General features: G+C 34.3%; 2 protein-coding genes and 1 long non-coding RNA gene across 4 annotated transcripts; 2 read left to right on the top strand and 1 right to left on the bottom strand.

Annotated features, from left to right (window-relative positions):
- Positions 1–1,106: 1,106 nt before the first annotated feature.
- Positions 1,107–4,563, bottom strand: LOC111916210 (uncharacterized). Its single transcript, XM_052769040.1, has 10 exons — positions 4,497–4,563; positions 4,143–4,405; positions 3,851–4,037; positions 3,005–3,667; positions 2,721–2,938; positions 2,336–2,581; positions 2,005–2,254; positions 1,871–1,911; positions 1,365–1,712; positions 1,107–1,277 (listed from the first exon to the last, which is right to left on the bottom strand). Exons 1-10 carry the CDS (start codon positions 4,561–4,563, stop codon positions 1,107–1,109), a joined length of 2,454 nt encoding a protein of 817 aa, XP_052625000.1.
- An 843-nt stretch (positions 4,564–5,406) lies between these two features.
- Positions 5,407–8,033, top strand: LOC111916235 (uncharacterized). Its single transcript, XR_002858469.3, has 4 exons — positions 5,407–6,062; positions 6,602–6,701; positions 7,107–7,543; positions 7,804–8,033. It is a non-coding gene; the product is annotated as an uncharacterized LOC111916235 (long non-coding RNA).
- Positions 8,034–21,921: 13,888 nt separating this feature from the next.
- LOC111916399 (zinc finger protein JACKDAW) lies at positions 21,922–24,845 on the top strand. 2 transcript variants are annotated; one of them, XM_042899439.2, is made up of 3 exons: positions 21,922–22,094; positions 23,202–23,601; positions 23,755–24,845. In XM_042899439.2, the coding sequence occupies exons 2-3, from the start codon at positions 23,219–23,221 to the stop codon at positions 24,683–24,685; spliced, it is 1,314 nt and encodes a 437-aa protein (XP_042755373.1). In that variant the 5' UTR covers positions 21,922–22,094; positions 23,202–23,218; the 3' UTR covers positions 24,686–24,845. The 2 variants fall into 2 exon arrangements, with proteins under 2 accessions (XP_042755373.1, XP_023767838.1); XM_023912070.3 differs by having other exon boundaries at positions 21,923–22,638.
- The last annotated feature ends 568 nt before the right edge of the window (positions 24,846–25,413 follow it).

Here is a 25,413-nt window from a genome sequence, read left to right as displayed (position 1 = left end):
AGTTCAAAAAACCTCACAGATGGTCCCTGTGGTTTTAAAACTTTTAACAAATGGTCCTTCCGACTCATTCCGTTAGCATTTCACCGTTAACTCATTTTTTAATAAAATATTGCAGGGGTAATTTCGTCATTTCAGTTGTAACCTTCTCTCTTTAAAAGAAATTGCAAGTCCGATTTTTGGGCAAATCCTTTAGCTTTATCAGTCGATAATCTCTCCTCCTTTCCACTGTTGCTCGACCGTTGCACCCTTCACGACATCCAATCGCTTCTGATTCAAAGATGGTGACTTGCAGATGTGGGAATGAAGCAACGAATATCACTTCATGGACGGATCGTAACCCTGGAAGACAATTTTGGAACTGTAGAAGATGTGATTTCATTCGATGGTCTGATCCTCCTATGTGTGCTAGGGCTTTGGTGGTGATTCCAGGTTTGATAAGATCAAAGAATCGATTGGAAGAGAGGGTCGTCATTGTAACTGCAGAATTGTGGAACTACCAACTGGTGTTTTTTTGCTCATGGGTGTTTTTTTTTGGTGTTATTTTAATCTCTAAGTATCTTGTGAAGGTTTGGATGGTAATGGAGTTTTGGTTTTTGGTTTGTAACCATTGCAGGGTTTTTTTTAATTTTAATCAGAGAGGGTTTTTTTGCTTTCAGTTTATGTAGGTGGTTTTGGAATTGGTGTTGTTGTATTTGGTTTATGTATCAGATTAATGTGTAATGCAGTGGTAATGGTAATGGTAATGGAATGTAGTTTGTTATAGTTCATTGTTCAATTTCTTGAATGTTTTTGAAATGCAATTCTTAAGTGTATTGTAAATGCATCTTGAAGATGGTTTTCATTTGCAATTGAAATGTACAATGTTATTCATTGATCTGTGAAGGGTAGTACACAAAACATATTAATTCATTACCAAAAAGTGCATACACACCATTACATTCAAATTTATAAAGTTCTTAACACAACCATGATGCAAAGTTTTCAAAAGACCTACAACACAAGCATTACATGCAAAGTTTTCAAGTTCTTAACACATCTTCAAACAAGTACACATGACATAAGTTTCTAAATACCTACAACACCAGCATCCTAATAACCACTAAGTTTCAGCCCCCTCCAACTTCACCACTGCCTCCCTGCCCTTTACATGTTCTGGAATTGTGCCCTTTGTTATGACACTTTGAACAAGTGACTGCCAAATATTTCCTGCTCAATCTACCAGCTTGGCTGGTTTGCTCATCAACACCCCTCCTTCTCTTCTTCTTAGGCCTCCCAACCTACACATGTTGATATACTATAGTTAAAATTGAATTCATTCCATGTTCACATGTATACTATATATTTGGTGTACTGTAAATACAAACTTGTGTCTTATGTTTTGGTGGAAGTAAAGTGAATGGGCAGTCACTTTTAGGCCACATTGTACGTCCATTCAATGGATCAATTTTGTTGAAATACATGGCTTTCCATGTTGATAACCTATAGCAAGGATGGACCCATTCATCAACATGTGGGGCATTTTCACCATTTTCAATTTTGTCCCATATAGCACAAACAACATGTCTACATGGGAAACCTGTAATCTCCCAAAACCTACAACTGCAACTTTGATCATTCAAGTTTACCACATATTGGTCTTTCCATGTGCTTGCCACTTGGTACTTCCCTGCCCCATTGTATTTAGCCACATACTTTGATGCATCGGCCTTAATCTTTTCAAACAGTATAGTTGCAGTAGGGGTTAAAGTCCTTCACACTTATCTATTTCCTTTTGCACCACACATAACCTCTTCATGAGATACTCTCTAATATACTCTAAGCAAGTGATAATAGGTTTATCCCTACCTTCATCTAGCTTAGAATTGAATACCTCACAAAGGTTATTCAACAAACAATCAGTATGTGCCGTTCCTGAATAATAGATATTAACAGAAGACAATTACACATATAGTAAACACACAATAGGGAAGATTAAAATTTCTGAATAAATTTCTAGAAACTTACCACTAAAGTGAGATTTAGCCCAAGTGTTTGCTGGGATCTTAGACACCCAGCCATGAGCCTCTGCATTGATCTTCTTCAACTCATCCATTGCTTTGTTAAAATGATTGACTGTTGTTGCTCTACCACACTCCCAAAGCTGGTCACTTAAGTCTTTTCCTTTCCATTGTTTCTTCATGTTTTCCTGGATATGCCTCAAACAGAACCTGTGTTCTGCACTAGGGAATACCTTCTCCATTGCTGGTATTATTCCCTAAACAAAAGTCAATGTATGCAACATCAGTTAACCAAATGTATTTAGAAAAGGTAATAAAAAAAGTTAGGTGGTACACACCTTTTGTCTATCTGAAATGAAGGTAAAGTTTGAATTTGGTCCCAGATCCAGATCTTTTCCTAATAGTTCCAAGAACCAGGTCCAACTACTTGTTGATTCTGTCTCTACCACTGCATATGCTACAGGGTATATGCCATTGTTTGAGTCCAACCCTACAGCAGTTAACACTTGCCCAAGGTAAGGGCCCTTCATGAAAGTACCATCCAGACCTAGAAAATCTCTTAATCCAGATTTGAATCCTAACACCTAAACAGACATATATTCTTCTAAAAGTTCTTGTGGTAACAGACAGGGAGGTTTCTGGATACACATCAATCCGAACTGTTGTACAAGGATTAGTGTTGAGTAGCTCCAACACCTAATCCCTCAAAAATCCATATAGTACTTGGTAGTCCCCACTAATGATATGCTCAGCCATTGACTTTGCCCTAGCAACCTTTTGCAATGACATTCCTACCTCCATTTTCTTGCACAAGTCTTCGTGTAAAGCTTTCACTGGAATTTTAGGGTTACTCTGTATTTGTTGAACAATTAAGTTTGCTACGTATCTGGAAGTGCAAGCTTTAACCGCCCTTGTTTGCAAACATTTATGCTCATCCTGTACTGTTTTCACCAACCAATCCTGATTTTCATTAGCCCTCGATATTTGGACTGCCTATGGACATGTACCTTTATTGGCAATTACATCTTTACCCTTGCACTTTTCCCTACTTCTGGTTGAGGGCCCAACACCATCAACTCCTGTAGAAGGCTTACTTACAACACCTTTACATTTCACCCTAATCCGGATTTTGTCATTTTTTGCTAGGTATAAAGACCTCCTTGTTGCTACAGCATGTGAGTTCATGTAGTTTTTAACATCAAATTTGGTTTTGAAGACCTGACCAATCTGAAATGGTTTAACATGAACCTCTCCATGTGAGCATGTACTTGACTTACTCAACTCTTTTAGCAGTCTCTTCCTATCATCTTCATGAAATCCTGCAAATTGATAATCATCAGTGGCAATAACTTCCAACTCATCATCAACCACTCCAAATCCATCATCTTTTGAATGATTGTTCAAGATTCCATGTTCATCTACATCAACAGCATTATGGAATTCACTCATGTCTAAATCTACATCAAATTGTATGTTATACTCATCCACATTGTATTCACTATCATCAAAATCATCTCCACTATCCTCAGAACCATGGCCACTCTCAGAGTAGAAAGCCTCTCCACTATCATCACTCACCATACCCTTTAGATAATCCACTTCTGGTTGTTTTTCAAATGAAGTTTGAACATTAAACTCAGCATCATAATCAACATAAAGTGAGTAATCCTCTACAAATGGTTCATAGTCATCAACTATTATAGTATTAGCTCCATCATCAGCTTGGCAGCTTGGTTCCTATACATGGTAAGTTCCCAATTGTTCTTCAGTTTTGACTGCACTAGTGATCACTTCTTCTTGAGTTTCAATTTCATGATTCACCACTTCCTTTTGAATGACATGACTTTGTTTACCTTGTGACCTTATAAATGGTAGAATACTCTTTGAGTAATCATGGCCTTCATCAACATCTAACACTTGTGACTGCTCATAATCAGGGTTCATAGACTTGTTTAGATCAAGCTTTCTACTACACGATCTTGCTTCTCTCCTACAAGGTTTCTTTCTATTCATTTCAGGTGACACACTATCAGGCTCCAACTATTCAATAACAACTTTAGAAGGAGACTTGTAATAACTAGTTACCCTTGTCTGACCAGTTTCAATATACACCCTAATAATTCTATGTTTAGGGACATATGATACCATTTTAAGTACATCTTGATCATTACCTAAAGGCATTAAGCCATAGTCCAAAGGGTATTCAGGGATACAGAAATGGTAGTAAAGGGTTTGCTCAGTTTTGTACCCTAGTTCTCGAACCATGTCGTCAAGCTCATGAACTGAAAATAAATCAATGTCAACATAATCTACATATGCTACAACACCATCAACGTATTTCCTTCCTGGTGCTTTGGTGAAGACACCACTGTAGTGTATCTTCAACGTGAAATAGTTGTCATAACCTTCTGTAAACACAAAAAAAAAGAGTAAAATCATTGATTTCCTTACGTCGACACAATAGACCAAGAAAAAACAAGTTTTGTTGTAGTATTGTACCGTATGTTTTTCCTAAGTCCTCCACGGTTACAAATTTTTCTCGAAAACACCATATTGATAGCACCATTGCAACTTCTGCAGCTTAAAACCCTAAATCCCAATTTCTGTTCTTGCTTCTACGCTGGGAATGAACCCGGTGACTAAAATTGTAATTGGTTATCTTCTTGGGAGAGGGACGGGCAGTGATGTGCAAGCAACATGTAATCATTTCATATTAAAGGGAGAAGGTTACAACTGAAATGACGAAATTACCCCTGCAATATTTTATTAAAAAATGAGTTAACGGTGAAATGCTAACGGAGTGAGCTGGAAGGACCATTTGTTAAAAGTTTTGAAACCACAGGGACCATCTATGAGATTTTTTGAACTTAGGGACTAAACTTGATATTTTTGGAAACCACAGGGACCATTTTTGAAGTTTTGTCTTAATTAATTTTTCATAGTAAAAAATCAAAATTATTAATCAATTATTTTAAATAAATTATTAATTAAAAGATATTTTTTTAGTTATATATAAACGTATAATCGTTGATTAAAATAAATACGTGTAATTATATCACCTTATAATTATATATATATATATATATATATATATATATATATATATATATATATATATATATATATTAAAATTATCCATCCTTAGCTAAGTAAAGTAGCTAAGGGATTGGCAGAATAGGTCCCTTGATTATGAATAGGGTTGCAAATCTATCTCTTTTCTTTTAAGGGTTATTTTATGTCACCTTATACATTCTTTGTGTACACGTGTTCTTTTAATTTGCTTCACCACTTTATGATCCAATAAGATTAGGATTTGTGTACCCGCTTTTCGTCAACCCAGGTTAAATCCAGATGTTACACCGCTTCAAATCCAATCTTCTCCGTTGTCTTTACACTTCCTTCCAAAAAGAATGATTCCTCCACCGTCTTCTTCAAAGAACTCGAATTTATGCCCCAAATTGATAGTGAACGTCTCCTTCTTCGTTTCCTCCACCGCCTCAAAAGCTTAATACGTTTTTTTCCCACGCACCGATGACTCTTCATAGATATTTCTTTTTTTTTTCCACCAGGCCAGAAGAACCTTCTGATACACGAAGGGGTTTCTACTAATTTAAGCCCTAGATCGATTGAAGCGTTTAAGTAAGGAAAATACAATTTCTTTTATCTCTATTCCGATCAACACTTGACAATGACGTCACCGTTGACTACCTGCTCCACCTCTGGCTTCACCGATACGCCGGCGACATGCACACCGTTTCGTTTTGAAGATTTATTAACACATATTTTGTTTTTTGTTTTTAGTTTGATAACAAATTCGACTATAAAGTTTCTCTACAGTTACAAATTCGCCTCAGGTATGTAATGTTAATTATACCACTGTCCATTCGAACTGCAGTGTACAGTTTGATGTGTGTTTCTCTTTTTTGTTGTTCTTTTTATGCCCTGGTTTTTGGTTGTCTCTAATTTCTTTCTATTTGTGGTGGTTTTATGTGATTTCTGAAGAATAAAATCTAGGATTCTATAAACCGTTGTGTCTTCCTTCACAGCTTCTCGAATGGGTCCAAGGTACTATCTAAATCCTACCTTCCTTCTCGATTAGATTTTTTAACTGAATTTTTTTATTGTCTTTATGTTTTGAAGAAGCTATCAAATAATGAAACATTGGATTTCCGTTTTTCAATCCCACATACGTTTATTTCTTCATTGTTTTTTTGAAAATCAGCTCATTAACCAAACTGATAAAGGAGTGAATATAAGTTTAGTTATTTTTTCTTTTATCTCCTTTTATTAACAAACAACTATCTTTGTTCTTTGTTTGGTGATTCCAAGTTGATTCTTTATTAACAATGATACTGCTTAAAATTATGTTTTCCTGTTGTTACTCTTTAGTTCCTTATGTTACTATGTTCTCAATTCACTAAATACTTAATAAGAACTATAAATAACAATCATAAAGAAACATGTAAAACTGATACTGATGACAGTATTGTAATGTATGGAGTAAAGGACTTATGCTTTTAACTTGGGTTCATTTTATAAATAAAATGACATTTTCCTTTTCTTCTATAACCTTGCCGTTAATTTTTTCTTTATTATGTGAACAGGGCATACCTGAACAGAGAAATGATGGTGGAGATGGAAGAGGGTTCTTTCATAAAGATAGCAATAATTGACAAGAATACAAAGAAATGGAGGAGCGAGGAGGTATTTGTGCCTGCTTTCTTCCAAAACACGTTTATACCATATGTTTGATATTGTTTGTGTGAATGAGTAAATGCGCAAATAAATCTGGTGAGGTTTGGTTAGATATCTTTTGTCTATTTCAATTTTTTGTTACAAATAGTTGGAGAAGTATTTAATTGCTATCAGTTTAATCAAATTCATTAATAGTAACCAACTTGATAGCAGTCATCATTTTTCTTCATTCTCCTTATATCAGTACCAGACTTTATGCCCTCCTAACTATAATATACACAATGCATATTGATGCTCTCATCCATTGACTAGGTATATATTAATATCATAAGCAAAGTTGTTAATTTTTGGTAACTTTAGGAGTATCTAATGAGTAATGACATAGGTATTTTGTTTAAATTGAATTTTATGCAGGGATGCAGGTATAGTCTTGTGGGGAGGTCATTTTATTCCCCTGATCTTGGGCGTAGACAACCATTGGGTGAAAGTTTGGAAAGCTGGCACGGTTTTTATCAGAGCATTAGGCGTACACAAGTGGAGCTTTCCCTGAATATTGTTCAGTTTGGTCAATATTTTCTCATTGATTTTAGTCTATAGAATCTTTAATAAGGGCAAAACTTTACAAAATTCAAAAAGTGCAGGGACAAATTTTATAATTTACTAAAAAATTTGCAACTTTTCTTTTGGTGTTCTTTGAAATTTGTTGCCCTGATGTTGTTTTATGACATGTTTGTGATGCATATATGCTTTCTATTGCGTTCATCGAGCCACTGCCTGTGATCAACTTTCTAACACAGCTTCTGAATTGACATGTTTCTGCAAGTCCTTTATCTGATGCAGACCGAGTGAAGGTTAGCTTCTTTTTTTTAAAAATTGTTTTAATATGATTCAACACTCATTGATGTGTTTTTGTTGTTGTTATTATTATTATTATTATTAGTTTGCATCTTTTATGCTAAGTAGATCAAAAAAACAAAGACAAGAGTCAAGGTTGAAGTTACCCACCGTGGAACCAATTATATGCTGCAATTTTATTATTTGGCAAAAAATAGCAACATACCATATGTCGTTTTGTTCTTCACATGAATATATTATTTCTGCTACTTGGCAGGTGGCAGCAGAACAAGTAGATGTTGCCATCATGGAAATGGAAAGATTGATGCAACCACAGGGACAAGAAAAAAAAATTTACTTTGACTTTGTATGTTCAAAGCGTATTGTTGTCAAATCAAAATTGGTATTGATTTTGTTACAAATTTGATAAAAAGTTTTGTTGGGACAGTTTCCAATAACTGCCATTTGTGAGATCAAAATCTTAACGAAACTGCATTCTCATCTTAAAGAAACTGCATCATGAGAATGTCATAAAGCTTAAACATATTGTTACTTCTCCAAATAAGTTATAGCCGATTTTTAATTTATGGAAAATACCTTAACCTCAATGTTTGATAACTAATTTAGGTTGTGTGTGTGTATTTCAGGATTGACCATCTAATTTGCTTGGTAGCTAAAACTTTTCGAAATAAAGGTTTATCTATCCAAGGTTTGATAACTGAGTTATAAACTCATGCCCTTTTATCCAATTTTTAGCCTTCCCTACAACCTCCTAAATTACTCTTCCATGACTAAACCCTAACAAACGTGAAATCATAGAGTTGAGAACTTAGTAATCCAATTTGCTTTAGTATTCGCTATCCAATTTAATTAGTAATCTATGATGAGAAGCCTGTAATTTTATGGTATTGATTGCTAAAGCTTTTCCAAATGAAAATTTTATCGTCATTTGTTTACATGAAGTAACAACTTCTGTAAGGGGCTAAGCAAGATGATATGAAACCAATGTCATGACTTTGTAGCATAACTCATATTTGATGTGAAGAAATATAAGTACATTTCTTTAAATACTTAATCAATAACAACTATTACAATTAAATACCTTCTAGCCCCCGCAACGCGGGGGAAATCCTCCCTAGTTTATATTAATTTTATTTTAATATTATTGATTTAATGTAATCAAAATGAAAAAATTGAAATAAATAATTAATAGGTTGACAAGTGGCATGATATTAATTAAATTTTCTAATAAGATAACACATAATAAAAAATGACAAAAGAAGAATAAAACTATTTTTTTATTTGAATAAAAAGATTTAATATATTTACTAAAGTGTTTATGTGGAAGCAAATTTATTGTAATTTTTCTAGCAAGATAGTAAATGCATAGGATGGAACCCAAAAAGTTCTTTGTTAAAGACACATTGTCCAAATAAACTAGCTTCAACTTCTCATTGTAAAAAAATTATATAAGTAAATAAAAAGTAAATTCCAATTTATTGCCTATATAGTATATGGGAAAGCTCGTAGCGTTAAGCATTATAACGCAATCCACCGTTAAGTTGGTCGAATATATAAATCGATTGAACAGAAGAAAAAGAAGGTACTCCAAATTGCAACCCAATGGAATAGAGAGACTAGGACCCTATGCATCATGACTTATCATCCATCATCACATCAAATACATGCATGCATGCATGCATAAAGCTTTAAAGAGATAAAAAATGAATGGAGTCGAATGGTATCATCAGATCTACAGACCAAAAGAAGCCATTGGAGACCCCACAATCTCCAGACACAGGTATCACGGACTCAATCTCTTCTCTCTCATCGTCTTCCTCCTCGGGACCTTCAAGCCCTAAATCTTCAACACTTTCTTTTAAAGGTCCAATCTTTAATTATGTAGTAATCATTTTATAAAGGCAACACACTTTTTTTCAAATCAAATGTACAAAAGTAAACATCCCATCGTTTTACTTTCTTTTTCCTTCTTTCAACATATATGACCTCCATTTATGTAATAATATAATTTAATTGCATGGATGTGACTAAAATAAAAGTCCCTTTCCTTCGCTTTCACTAGATTTAAACTTCAACTTTTTTTGCTTTTTAATTAATTAAACCATGGATTTTAATTTTACTGCATCTCCAGAAATTAATTTGCAAAATATTATTGTTGTCTTCTTAGACAAACAGATATAACGGTTTTTTAAACTTAATTTTATATAATTAATAACAAGAAAGAATTTAATTCTAGTGATTTGTATTAAAATTATAAAGTGAGTATTACTAGTTGAAAAATCTCATGAGTTAGGAATAATTCAAACTTGGAGTAGGGAATGCATATCATTTTTTTTAATAATGCATGGACTATATTTTATATGTAGGATTGGAACACAATATTTGGATTCATACCATATTTCAAAACATTATATAGTTATTTAAATTATATGGGAATAATGTGATGATGACATTTTAACCTACTACGTGTCAATATCAATTAATTTTGTTATATATTTTAATTTACGTTTTACAAATAGTTTGTGGTAAAATTATGTTACCATGTCACCTCTTCTAGCCGGCAATCTTTACAAGTCATACGATAATTTTATGATGACAAATCCTTTTCTGAAAGGAAAATAAAACACTTTAATGTATTAATTAGGATTGAAGTAAAACATACATTCCTACAAACCAATAGCATCAACTAGATTTTTTTTTGGAACCGACAAATATTTTATATAAAAATAACAACTCGCAAGTAGCTAGAACCTAGAAGGGCAATAAAAAGGAAAACAAGAAAGTTTTAAAAAGAAAGTAAAGAAATCAAGAAACATAAACAGAGAAGGATGCACCCCAAATTACAGAGGGTGAATGCACCAATCCACCGAATTACATACATATAAGGAACTCCTGTGTTTAATCCATATGTATACAAATGATTGTATGTTGTTTGCAGCCATCGTTGGTGGAATATCTAGTTTCTTGACCAACGTGTCATTCGTGGCTTTCCAAATCCACTAGAATGTACCATAGCAGATACACGTCAAGATCTTCCTTTTCTTTGGACAGTGACCCCAATTAGCTGCATAGTTTATGATGTCCCCTACTGTATTAAATTGGGTATTAGGTAGATTGCACCATCTTTAAATCCAATCCCATATGATTAAAGCAAAAGGACACCTGATTAAGATATGATCTGGAGTTTCATCATCTATCCTACAAAGTCTGCATATGTTTGACTCTAATACCATACCACGTTTGGCAAGTTCAGTTGCTGCTAGAATTCTACCCAAGCTTGCACGCCAGACAAAACATAACACTTTTATAGGAATTTCATTCAACCGGTCAACTTTACTTGTGGGTGTCGAGTTCACAGGCTAATCGATCTTTCGTCTTAATGAGTTCACATAGAATCCCCCATCCGATGATAAATCACATGACTAATGGTATGGTCTAGTAGATGGTTGAATTATGCCAACAATAGAAGATAGGACTACAAGTTCATTTATCTATTCATTGAAGTTTGGGTGCGATCTCCATACTAGCCCTCCAAGCTTCACTTTATCCATCACCCTACATTTTTTCGTTTTTTCCAGTTTGTAAAGGTTTGAAAATGTAGTTTTGAATGTTTCATTTTCAATCCACATGTCTGTTGGGTTTTGAGCATTCTAACACTCCTAAGTGTACATGCAACCCTAAATACCTTGGATCTATGTTTTCTCTATTATACATGCAAATATGAACCTCCAAGGTATTATCCTAATCTAAGCTATAAAACAATGAATATAACAAGATAGAATACATACCTCTTTGATATAGAATGTCTTCATGAAGCTTGAGTGCCTAGTGCCCCAAGTGTGACACCTCAAATGGTTCACACAACATCAATTGCTTTTGGAATAACCTTGAGAGAAACTTGAACACTCCATGAAATCGTTTAGCCCTCACACACACACATATAGTGCACGATTTCTTGAGCCATGGGATTCTTTTATATGGTGGCTATTAGGGTTACACCATGTAACTCATGACTTTACCCATTCCTTATGCTCCATGGATTTTAACCTCCATGGAGTATCCATGGGTCACCCCATGGACTTAGTCCAACATAAGGAATCTTGGATCATAAGCCCACATATATAAGAATGAATGATTTACACAATCAACCCATATATTTAATTAGTCTCCTTTTGATCACTGAATTAATTCCAAATTAATTCTTGATCAATACTAATTAAATAATCTTATTAATATATTAGAACTTATAATATATCAACAAACCTTAAGTGTTATTTCTCTCATTATAGTCTATCCAAATGCATGATGCCATGCAACCCAAATGGACCATGCCGGGTCGGGTCAAGTCTTACCAATTATAGTTATGGACTTAGACATTAATCCAACAGTCTCCCACTTGGATAAGTCTAAAACTATTATTGTGTATGGCTTCAAGAACCGACTGGCAATCGTAGCTCTCAAAAGCTTCTGTCGAACTCTGACCTTGTAGATGAACTCTGACCTTTGTCAATGACTTGTCCATTAGATAAGGGATCATATATATTCCTCCATTCTAGATATCATATGGAATGAGACATGGATTATAATCATTCTCTCTGTCCATTTGTTGTTTTCTGATTTCCGATTTATGACGACTAACTAATTGAACAAATCAAATCAGTCATGGCCCGGTCGAGCACTTCCATTTGTCATCATCAAATCATCGAGGGGCCCACAGATATCGCTTTTATCCCGAAGGTAAAAGGAATGGATAAACTTCGACTCATATGGCTTGTTCTACTACTTGTTGAATCATACACAAAGGCACGTTTTATAACACCGAGTTACCGTATGCGTTTTCGTGCAATCAATATACAACCAACTCATAGTAACAACTCATATCTCTAGGTTTGAAGAATATAAGATATTATCGTCTCATGATCACTCGTGATAAAATCAATGAAGTGATTCCAATGAGCGCGGGTTGAATCCAGTACTCAGAACTTATGAGCACTCATGAGTGTTGTAGCCCTTTGTCGAACACCTTAGACCTCTACAAGCCAACCCATGACAATCTTAATTCATATCTACTTCCAACATATGACCGACTGTGGATGGTTTGAATAACTTAGTTATTCTAGAAGAATAACCTAGTTTATTCTGGAAGTCAAAACATGAAAAATGAAACACAAGAATAATTGAATCCAATATGGTATCAAAACCTACGAACATAAATAAAACACCTTTTATTTATCACCATATGATTACACATTATTCATTGTATACTGTTTCAGCTATCAACTTAATTCTTGAATTTAAAACAATAGTTGTCCCATGCTCCAAGCATGTACACTATGTTTTCTAAACACTAGTCATGCCACACACCAAGTATGCATACTATGTTTGTCTATGATCTTTACTTTGTGAACTAGATCAGTTGAACCTACCTTCAATGATTCTCTTTTCACAGTCTCAAGTCCTTACTGCAAATGCAAGAATTCCAAATTCATGCAATTTACTTAAATCTGTTAGATTCTAAACTTATATGCATTGATCTTCTTGTAATGATTATGTACAAAGTCACAAGGACTTGACAACAAACATTACAAAGCATTCCAAAGGAGATCAGCTCCTTGGAAACATCCTTCTTGCATTAAGTTTCCTAATCTTACACAGATTAAATAATTTCTGACTTTGAAACATTTCCAGATTCCATTTTGACTATCACTTCTGAACAAGAGTTGCCTCCTTACAGATTATGTCAATATGGTCCTTCCAGAATTATCACTATACTTCCAACTATCCTTGAGCAACCAATCTTTGGTAAACCTTAGATTGTCCTCGACAATTGTTTAATCCTTTTAGTCACATCCAATTCTAGACCTTTTCCCTTCTTAATGCCCCATGCATTTGGAAAATTTTAGAAAGGATGAATATATAGCACATGTAATCGATCCTATATCTGAAGCATATGGGACACGATTCATGATGTCTCACATAAAGACTAAACCAGTCTTTTGCTATACTATTTCCATTTCAATTTGCCAAATTCTCATAATTCATATTATGAAAAGGGATGCCGTAATCATAATCGGATTTTAGAACGCAAATAATGGACCCATATACAGAATTTCCTTATGTTGACCCATTCCAACATGAAATTCATATATATATATATATATATATATATATATATATATATATATATATATATATATATCCTTGAGTAAATACGATTAAAACCTCAATCTAAGCTTTTAGATTTGAGATGAAGTATAATTTCCTCTCCCTTAATTATAGCAAAACAAATTTTTCCCAATTGAAACATTTTGTTTTCTATAATTAACATTGTTAACTTTCAACCTTTATCATAATTATCATGCTCCCACTAACATGGTTATTATTAGCATAACACTTATGCTCCCACTAGCTTTGACATGTACTCAGAAATCATCTGACTTTCTTACCAAAGTTCAGATTTCTGATACTAGATTGTTTTGATAAAACTTTATCAAAATCATACACCTTCCCTTAGATAGCACACTTGTGTGTCTAAACAATTATGAAGAGGGATGTCGTAATCATAATGGTTAGACCTTTTTGCCACTTCTCACAAGTCCAAGTTAGTGTGCCGGTAAACCACACATGCTCCACTAACGACTTTGAGAACACAAATATCACAATTGCTATCTAGCTAAAATCTACTTAGTGAAAGTGTTTCCTCACCATCATTTCCATGAATCGGAGAGAAACCTTATGACACTTAGATTTAATGGTGTATGTGTTCTTATCCATGTGAATTGTCAAAACCATAGTCACAAGACAAGGATGATGACAAATCCAAACTCATATGGACTGAACTCAATCTTAATTTCTTGCCACCTGGCAGCTCAAGGGCCTACCATTGCTTCCAAGTTGTTGTGCAACAAATTGAGAACTCTAAGAACTCATATGCAAAGCCAACTTTAACTGGAATGGGAACAGAATATGTCAACACGATAGGTTATAAACCTCAAGTCGTGTGCTAGTGAAGAACTTCAGGTTTTATTCTTGATTAGTTCTTGAGACTTTCAAGACCTTTAAGACTCCCACTGTCCTCTTGACATATAAGACTTTCCTGTCAGATATTCAAGAGATAGTGTGGATTCTAATAAAGACAAACACTTCACACAATTGGCCTAAGTTGATCTTTGTTTGATCCAAAACAACACAACTTACCAATTTCAAATGTACAAGAGTAGAAAACTTTTACTCTTACATTTGACAAGTGTTTTAAACCTTCTTTAAGACATGTCACTCAAATTACAATCTTGGAGTATGACTCTAAGATTTGTATTGGAACGAAGTATGACTCATCTTCTTGATTTAACCATTTCAACAATTCAAGTTCCTCTTCTTAGTCATAAGATGATTTCCTTAGAGAACTAATTGTGCTGTGGTTTCTTAATCAATAAGATGATCACAAAACTGATACTAAACTACTCTCCCGTCTTTTCAGATTTGAGAAACTTTTATCCTTCTGCCTAATTTGATTCTTCTTATTCGCTCTGCCTTACATTGGAACCTTTTCCAATGTCTCAGAATTACACTTAAGCTTGTAAGTATAACCATATTTACTGAGCTTTAGTAAATTATGACGAATAATCGTATCGATCTTTTGTGGTGGACTTGACCAGTGCACAAGAATGTGTATTCGATCCCTTAGTTCTTCACTTGACTCACACATCCATGTGAACAAGTAATTAGTCTTAATTTTCCAATTCTTGAAAGTTCTCATTCATCATGCTATACAACTTGCATGATTCCAAGTACCGGTCCAATTTAAACTTGGGTGGTGAGAATCTTTCCTTATTTGGTAAATTTTGACATTACCACAAATGAAAGAATCAATTTCATATTTCCACTCTTGCTATTAATGGAACTTTATAAGCAACACAGATTTTCACAAATACCATTGTAAGGATATTTAAAAAATAAATAAAATCAAAAGATTTACCTTTTATTTTAAAACTTTGCCGAAAAACTATCCTTACAATGCAAAAGCACATGAAAACTTTGTTGTTATCTATTTCTAAGCAATATATCATAACTCCTAAGAAGTAGCTCAAGAATCTGATCTTCAAACTATGTGATAGAAATCCATCTACGCGATCAGATTCAGCATAATCTTTCATTAAGTTTCTTTACTTTTCTTTGATTCTTAAAACATCAACATGTGACCCAGTTACATCATGTATCAAGAATCTTAGAATAGAAACTTAGTAGAGTTAGATAGTGGATTTTACCTGAAATAAAGTCAAACTTATTGACTTTACCATCCTTAGGTAAAATTGGCAGCTTCGCAACCAATGCCCCTTCCTTTGGCAATATAAACATATGGACCCTTTGGTAATGGTACATGTGACTATCACAGACTTAGCTTTTCTCTTTACCATTTGGTCAACCGAGTTGACTATGGCCGATCCCTTTCTATTGGGAAGAGAGAGCTTTACTGGATATACAATGTCATCATTATCAATGTCCATAAAGTTTTAGGAAGTTGATCTTAGCAAATAGATAAGATCATTAAGGGTCTTGTCATAGTCTGGTTCATAGGAGTCCCAAAGAAACTCACTATGTGACTTAGAAAGTGATTGAGCCACCAACTTTCTCAAGACTTTGACACCAAACTCTCCCGGCTTGTCAATATGTGACTATATCTCTAAGATGTGATCACACCTAGACCTTGCCTTGCCAATAGGGCTTGAGTGGCCTTGAACTTGTGGGTTAGGGAGAATAATTGGAGGAGGTGAAAGAAGTATGATTTCCATGGGACATCATCTTCATTTAGGAAAGCTTGTTTCAAGAGATTTGGGAAGATCATAAATGTCTAAACCAGACATCTTTTGGGAGATATTCAAGATAGTTGATTTTAAGTCCTTAATATGACACCCAATATGAAATATTAAGGCTAGGACCCTACAAACTATTTTATAACTTAGAAGAGGGATGCCGTAATCCAAACAATAAAATATTTGAAGGTAGGTGAATGACGATTCACCAGTTTCCACCAAGATAAACGAAATGTGTTATTAGGTTTTAATTGGATTTGAAACTCCTAGATCTTTAAGATTCATTGAACTGTTCAATGGCATGTTTCAATCTCGAGTGTGCCCTTCAGCTTTTGTGACTGGGATGCCGAGGATCACAAAACAAGGTGTGAAGTAACCATGCAAATTACTTGGTACCCTTAAGTGTTAACCCCTCAATCGATGTGCTGATTAACCACACACGCTCCGTCGATACTATGATAAACATTAAGTTACCCTTTGCCTACCTTGTTAAATACGAGTTAGTGTGCCGGTTAACCACACACGCTCCACTAACCGAATTAAACAAAGTGCAAAGTGTAATTTCATGGATTAACACCTTATTCACATTTTCCTAAGTAACTAAGATTGAGTATTTATAAAAGGTTTAGTTACTTAGTATTTATCATTAATACTTTTAATGAAGGGAGAATTACAGTCCTATCAAACCCGTTCGGCTAACAACCCTCCACCGATCAAGGAAGCGGTGGGTGAGAGTGGACACCCATTAAACTGTCATTTTATAGGCAGTAACCTTATACCCCCCTTATAGACCTGCTTCATGAATGAGGCCTACTAACGGTAAGACTGACTTTACTCTTATACATACATATATATATATATATATATATATATATATATATATATATATATATATATATTATTAACTTATAATATTATAAAGTATAAGGGTTGAATTTTAACTTTTAAAATTCTAAGGGCTAACTTGGAATTAAAGTATTCATAAGTGAAAACTTTGCAAATTCCAAAACTTAGAGAGAAAATTTTGAAACTATTCAAAACTAACTAATTCCATACCTTATGTGTTTAAAGTAGTTTTAATCCAAAAAACTCTTCAAATTCCATAACTTGAGGACAAGTTATGGAAGACTTTGAACTAATAAAAGAATTAACTTTGCTTTATTTTATAACTTATGGAATTAATTAAGGTTACACTTTTTTTTAAATTATTTAATGAAGAGACTCTTGGTCCTCCATAACTTGAGGACAAGTTATGGAGTCATAAAACCATTTAATTAGAACTAGACTCTTTATTTTGTAACCTTTGCCAACTTTTATGAGTTTTATGAAACTTAAATGTGACTTTTCATATAACTTGAGGACAAGTTACAAAAACACATTTTAGAATCAACTCTTAGATTAATTTGGATTGAAAACAACTATTTCACTCAACTTTTCTATTAATCTAAGCAACTCATAAGAATAAGATAATTCAAATCAAACTTTTTCATGTAATTAGTCTAAACCTTAAACTAATACAAAACGTGAATCTATTGACAATTATCTTTGAAATTGGATTAGCATGAACATTACCACATCAAAAACAAGTTTATAAGTCCAAAAACATCTTAGGGTAATGTTCCTAGTCTAATTCCAGCCAAAAAAGTCGAATTTATGCTGTCTGGGGGTCCAACTCGTCGAGTGCACGAACCAACTCGGCGAGTTGGATGCATTTTGCCTTGGACTCGGCGAGTCTGCTGGGTAGACAGCATCAAAACTCGATTTTTTCAGCTACTTTTGCAAGTATAACAAGAAAACAAGCCTAGGCTCTGATACCACTGTTGGGTTTTGAGCATTCTAACACTCCTAAGTGTACATGCAACCCTAAATACCTTGGATCTATGTTTTCTCTATTATACATGCAAATATGAACCTCCAAGGTATTATCCTAATCTAAGCTTTAAAACAATGAATATAACAAGATAGAATACATACCTCTTTGATATAGAATGTCTTCATGAAGCTTGAGTGCCTAGTGCCCCAAGTGTGACACCTCAAATGGTTCACACAACATCAATTGCTTTTGGAATAACCTTGAGAGAAACTTGAACACTCCATGAAATCGTTTAGCCCTTACACACACACATAGTGCACGATTTCTTGAGCCATGGGATTCTTTTATATGGTGGCTATTAGGGTTACACCATGTAACTTATGAATTTACCCATTCCTTATGCTCCATGGATTTTAACCTCCATGGAGTATCCATGGGTCACCCCATGGACTTAGTCCAACATAAGGAATCTACGATCACAAGCCCACATATATAAGAATGAATGATTTACACAATCAACCCATATATTTAATTAGTCTCCTTTTGATCACTTAATTAATTCCAAATTAATTCTTGATCAATACCAGTTAAATAACCTTATTAATATATTAGAACTTATAATATATTAACAAACCTTAAGTGTTATTTCTCTCATTATTGTCTATCCAAATGCATGATGCCATGCAACCCAAATGGACCATGCCGGGTCGGGTCAAGTCTTACCAATTATAGTTATGGACTTAGACATTAATCCAACAATGTCCAGCCTAAACAGTGTTTGGTTTCTTGCATTAACATGTTTTTTCAAGATATCTAATTGGTACCCCCACTTTCTTTAGTTCTTGTCAATCGAGGCGATGCTTTTCCAAACTACAGTAATGGTACGTTTTGCAATACAAGTGTCTGGTTTGTCATAAAGATTGTGTAGCCCCTGTATAATTTGACACCAAAATCCAGTGAAGTCTTTCCTGTAACGCCACCACCACTTTGTAATGAGGGATAGATTTAGAGCCCGGAGAGCACCCAATCCAAGTCCACTTGCATCTTTATGTGTAATCACTTTCTCCCATGCTACCCAATTGATTTTCTTATTACTTTCCATTTCTCCCCATAAGAATTTTTGCCTAATCTTTTCTAGTGTATTGATGACTCCCATTGGTACCACAAATATTGAAAAGAAGTATGTAGAGAGATTGCCTAGGACCGATTTGATTAGAGTGAGTCTGCCTCCAAATGATAACGTTTTTGCCTTCCAGGATGTTAGTTTAGAGTGAAATCGCTCGATGATTGATTGCCAATGTCTCTGAAGGTTCATGTTGGCTCCAATAGGTACACCAAGGTAGGTAAATGGGAGACATGCCGGTTCACATCCGAGAGGGGTTGCCCAACGTGAAGTTTCCTGTATAGAAGAACCGATACCAAAAACTTTTGATTTTTGAAAATTGACCTTAAGTCCAGATGATATATAAAAGCACCTAAGTATTCGCGCAAGGTTCATAATGTTGCTTTTTTTCCATTCTCCCATAAAAAGTGCATCGTCTGCGTAAAATTGGTGTGAAATCGTGATATCAGAGTGTGGTATTTTAAGGCCATGGAAGATCCCTTTCTCACAGGCGGTTGCCATGGCTATATTTAGCCCCTCCATTGCGATGATAAACAGAAAGGGGGAGAGAGGATCACCTTGTCTCACCCCTTTTCTAATAGGAATTCGTCAGTTGGAGCTCCATTCACAAGTATCGAAGACCTTGAGGATCCAAGGAAGCCTTTAATCCAATTCCTCCATTTTTCACCATACCCCATTTGCATCATAATCGACTCCAAATATTCCCAATTTACAATGTCAAATGCTTTGTCGAAATCGACTTTGAAAAGCAATATTTTCTTTTTAACCTTCTTTGCCCAAGCACATATCTCGTTTACTATTAGTGGACTGTCGAGGATATTTCTGCCCTCAATGTACACCGTTTGAAATTCACCAATAGTGCTCCCCACTACCAATTTAAGTCGACCAGCTAGCATCTTAGACATTATCTTGTAAAGGCATCCTATGAGACTAATGGGCCTGAAATCGCCCAATGTAAGAGGATCCTTATATGCAAATGGCCTTATCAATTTGGTATAGCCAATTCTTTGATGAGAAATTAAATATCCACCTATATTTTTTTTATACTCATCCTCCTACTATTTCAAATATTGACAAATGGATTAAAATACTACTACCTTCGTCTCAGAATGATAGTCCACTTTTGAGTTTTGAAGTCTTTTTTCTTCAACTTTGACCTTAAATATTTGTGTTTTTGATAGATAATATTTGATGCAAAATATATGAATGGATTGTATTTTAAATGTTTTCTCATTGTTATAAGTGTTATCAAGTAATATATAACACAAATATAAATATTTAAGGTCAAAATTATAGAAAAAAAACTTAAAAAGTCAAAAGTGGACTATCAATTTGGGACGGAGGGAGTATTAATTTTATTAAATATGTCATTAAATATAACACATGTCAACATTTAAATATCTTTATATATATATATATATATATATATATATATATATATATATATATATATATATATAGGGGACGGTTCACTTGAGATTAAACCTCAGCCACATATTTTGCATTTGCCGTTTTAATGGTCCAACGTACCAGCAGCAACGACGTATGCCTAATCATAAATGATTATATGGCAGAGAGGTATAAGCATACAAGATTATACATGTTTATACGTATATGCATAATCATAAATGATTATACATATATGTCTGTTCACAGATTGAGTAATCATAAATGATTATTACAGTTAGTCGCAGAAAAAGTGGTGGTGACAGAGTTGACAGTGGTATAAGTAATGGAGGTGATAATGGTGAGGTCGACTGGTGTCAGAAGTGGTGGTAGTGGTGGTGGCGGTGGCGGTTGCGATGGTGGGGATGGTGGCGGAGGAGAAAGGAACGTGTGACACTGTGTAATCATTTATGATTACACCAGACCTGCCGCGCCGGTACGCCGAAGGGTTAGAGCGGCAGATGTGAAATACGTGGCTGAGGTTGAATCTCGAGATCTCTATTTTATTTTTAATCTCAACGGAACCTACCTCTCTCTCTCTCTCTCTCTCTCTATATATATATATATATATATATATATATATATATATATATATATATATATATATATATATATATAATTTCTCTTGTTTAAATTCTGTTTTCTTGAATTTCGTAGTGTAAATTTATGTTAACTTTTTAGGACAGTATTAATTAGTATGTCCATGGTCTTGTTTTTTTTAATAAACAAATAAAGTAAGTTTCACTTCCCAAGCTATAGCTAGCCTTTCTCTTGTTATGTGCATGTATAGGGACGAGTATAAGAATATTAAATGTTTTGAAAGGTACATGGTGTTGATAATAGGAATTTGAGGTGCGAAAAGCTACAAATGACACACAACTCTACACATTCTGTACAAGCAGCTAACAGCCAATATACACACATGATATATCCATTAATATCTATTTATTAATATTGAGAGAGAGAGAGAGAGAGAGAGAGAGAGAGAGAGAGAGAGAGAGAGAGAGAGAGAGAGAGAGAGAGAGAGAGAGAGAGAGAGAGAGAGAGAGAGAGAGAGAGAGAGAGAGAGAGAGAGAGACTAGGGGGGCCCAAGCAGCTAAATCTATGGCTGACCGACTTTGAAAATAAGGGCCAAAGATAAAAGGATAGAAGACGAACAAAGAGTAAGCAAGTTAAGCATTCACAATAAGAGAGAGATAGAGAGAGACAGACATAGAGAGAGAGAGAGAGAGAGAGAGAGAGAGAGAGAGAGAGAGGTGAAATATTCGGTTTAGAGAGGTTTGAAAGCATTGGGGTTTTCTTGTTTTTGGTGTTTTGTTAATGATAAAAACACCAAAAAACACAACAATTTAGTTGTAAGTAAACTCCACCAGATCTCTCTTTCTGTCTGTAATAACACAGTCGTCGACTCTCTTTAGATTATTGTGTATTTTGTTTGTTTTGGTTGATACAGCACAGCTTCTTCTTTCAGCAATTTTGTGTTTCAAAGTGAATTGTTTCTTAGCTCTTTTTTGGCACAATCCTACGCATACTTCTCTTGGAAGTTTTGTTTGAACACATATATATATATATAGACATATATATATAAAACCAAAGACTTCCCTGCGTTTACTTGGTTTTTGTTTTCTAGTTTTGTTTTCAAAATCTTGTTGTTTGTTTTTCCAAGTGCTTGCTAGCTAGCTGCTAAACTACAACAACCAAAGCTTTCAATCTTAATCTTAGCTGAAAAGGCAACAAAAACTTTTCCGGATATGATGTCTGGTGAGATGTTTCCTATTACTCATCACCACAATCATCAACCACCACCTCCACCTCCTCCTCCACTTCATGAAGCACCAAACCCTAACCCTAAAGCCATCTCCAATCTCAAGAAGAAGAGGAATTTACCAGGCACCCCAGGTATATATGAGATATGATGAATACATCCTCTTTCCACGTGCACACATGTACATGTATATGTTTCAAGATTTCTTGTTTGTTTGTTTTATAATTAACTTGGTATCTTGATTACCGAAAAAAAAGGTCTTTTTTGAGATTTAAATTATTCTTTTTGATTGGTTCAATCCGAAGATGAATTCGCTCACACTAAATCCTATTTCTAGAACAAATTTTCTCATGTTTGAATATGATATTCTTGTAATTATAAGCAAATTACAAGATACTTCAATCGATTTATAAAATATTTTTATTACCTTCGAGTATGGAGCATTGGATCTTTCTTAAAACATGAACTGATTACACAATCATCATCGATGAGACTAATTAAAGGGTTCATTTTATTTTGAAACTAGTGTTTTTTTCTATTTTGAGAGTTGATCCAGAACTATTTTGGAACCATTTCTAGGATTCTAACAATAATCCAATCTATTAATTTGCCAAAAGTAAACATGTTTTGCGTCGTAATAGATTTCTTTAAGTTTCGATATATTTTGCTTAATTATTCTGATTATATATTTAAACAGATCCAGATGCTGAAGTAATGGCACTTTCACCAAAATCACTAATGGCAACAAACCGATTTGTATGTGAAATCTGCAACAAAGGTTTCCAAAGAGACCAAAACCTGCAACTTCATCGGAGAGGTCACAATCTGCCATGGAAGTTGAAGCAAAGGAACAATAAAGAACCCATCAAGAAGAAAGTCTACATTTGCCCGGAAAAATCTTGTGTCCACCATGATCCGTCGCGAGCACTTGGAGATCTCACCGGAATCAAGAAACATTTTAGCCGGAAACATGGCGAGAAGAAATGGAAGTGTGAAAAGTGTTCCAAGAAGTATGCAGTTCAATCCGACTGGAAAGCTCATTCCAAGACTTGTGGTACCAGAGAGTATAAATGCGATTGTGGAACACTTTTCTCCAGGTGGTTATTTATTATTAATTCCTTCGAATACCAGAATCTTGTTTTCTTTTTATTTATTCCAAACATTGAAATTTAATGCATTTCGACATTAAATGTGACTCATGACTATTAAATGGTCTAACGTTTTGCATGATTTCAATATTCTCTTTGCAGAAAAGATAGTTTCATAACTCATCGAGCTTTTTGCGATGCATTGGCTGAAGAAAGTGTGAGACTCACTACAGTGACACCGAATAGCCTTGGCCTGAAAAACGAAGCTATGAACGAATCCGTGATGAACCCTAATTTCCCTCATGGGTTTTCAGGGATGACGCAATTTGGGTCGGGTTTCCGGTCTGATTTTGGGGATCAAAACAATAAGCCAAGATTATCACTTTGGTTAGATCAAGCAAATTCTCAGCTTAATCTTTCTCCAATGGATCAAATGGCTATGAATTCGAATCTTTACATGTCATCAAGCTCCGCAGGTTTAGCGGATATGGTTAATGTCTTTGGTTCCTCTCCAATGACAAATTTTACAAACTCGAACCAAATTCCAAGTTTATCATTGACGCCAGAAGGTCTAAAAGAGGAAACCCTAGCTTCATTATACTCGATGAACCAAACCCATCAAACCGAATCCACTGGTCCAATGTCTGCTACTGCACTCCTTCAAAAAGCGGCTCAAATGGGTTCAACCAGAAGCAACCCATCAATCTTCGGATCGAGTTTTGGGCTCATGAACTCCTCCACTACATCAAACACTGCAGTCAGTTTGGTGAACAATAACAACAACAACAACATCAACATCCCTACTTCTCTCCCTCATATCGCAACTCAACCACAAGTTTCGACTCCAATGAACAACAATTCATCCAATTCGAGTCCTCAAGCTCGACAACAAATGATCATGTCAAGAAATGAGACAATGCCGCCATTGAAGATGATGCAGCGAAGCTTTAGTGGAGTCGATAATGGATTAACGAGAGACTTTTTGGGCATGGGAGGAGAAGGTGGCCGGCCATTGATGCCACAAGATCTAGTGAAGTTTGCGTCTTATGGTTCAACGATGGGATCAATGAGGCATTTCGCTAGCAATAATTAATTAAATGTTTTAATTACGCTGGTTAATTAATTTGTATCTCATAATCATGTGTGTTTAGTGTAGCATAATAATTTGTATTTATAGACTAAATTTTTGTCAATGGTACTTTGCACTTTTATTAAAAAAGAAAAAGAAAAACATTGTTGTTTTTTTTGGTCAATTGACTTGGGATGACAAATAGATGGTAAAAAGCTACTTTTTACTTGCTTTTGCAAGTCAATAAACCATTGAATAAGCTTTATCAGGTTGAGGCTTTTCTTAAATTATTTAAAATGAAAATATTAATTTATTATATTTTATTATAAGATAATATTTATGTAAATCAATCTACGAAGGATTATTTGCAATGATTTTTATATTAAAATGTATAGATATTTTCTTGATACTTTTAGTTTTATCGACGTATTATATTTAATGCTTTTTTTATTATTTATTTATTTATTTATTTTTTGAAGTGTTTAGATATACACTTTATTTTTTAGAATAAAGAATTTTGGAAATGTATCTCATAGGTAATCTTAAAAACAATCTTATGTTATACAGAAAGTTGTTGTCTGTTAGAGTCGATGAAAAAAAATTATAAGATGAGATTTTAATCTTAGAATTTCATATATAAATTATAAAGTATTATATTTATTTTAATCTTAGAATTTCAGATATATATCTTTTAAAGTTTAGACGGGTTATTTGTAAGTTTTTAAGAAAAGAATATTAATCTACTTTAATAA

The sequence above is a fragment of the Lactuca sativa genome, chromosome 2 (assembly GCF_002870075.4).
Source record: "Lactuca sativa cultivar Salinas chromosome 2, Lsat_Salinas_v11, whole genome shotgun sequence".
In the NCBI taxonomy this organism is placed as follows: domain Eukaryota; kingdom Viridiplantae; phylum Streptophyta; class Magnoliopsida; order Asterales; family Asteraceae; genus Lactuca; species Lactuca sativa.
This window is presented reverse-complemented; position numbering and strand designations above follow the sequence as displayed.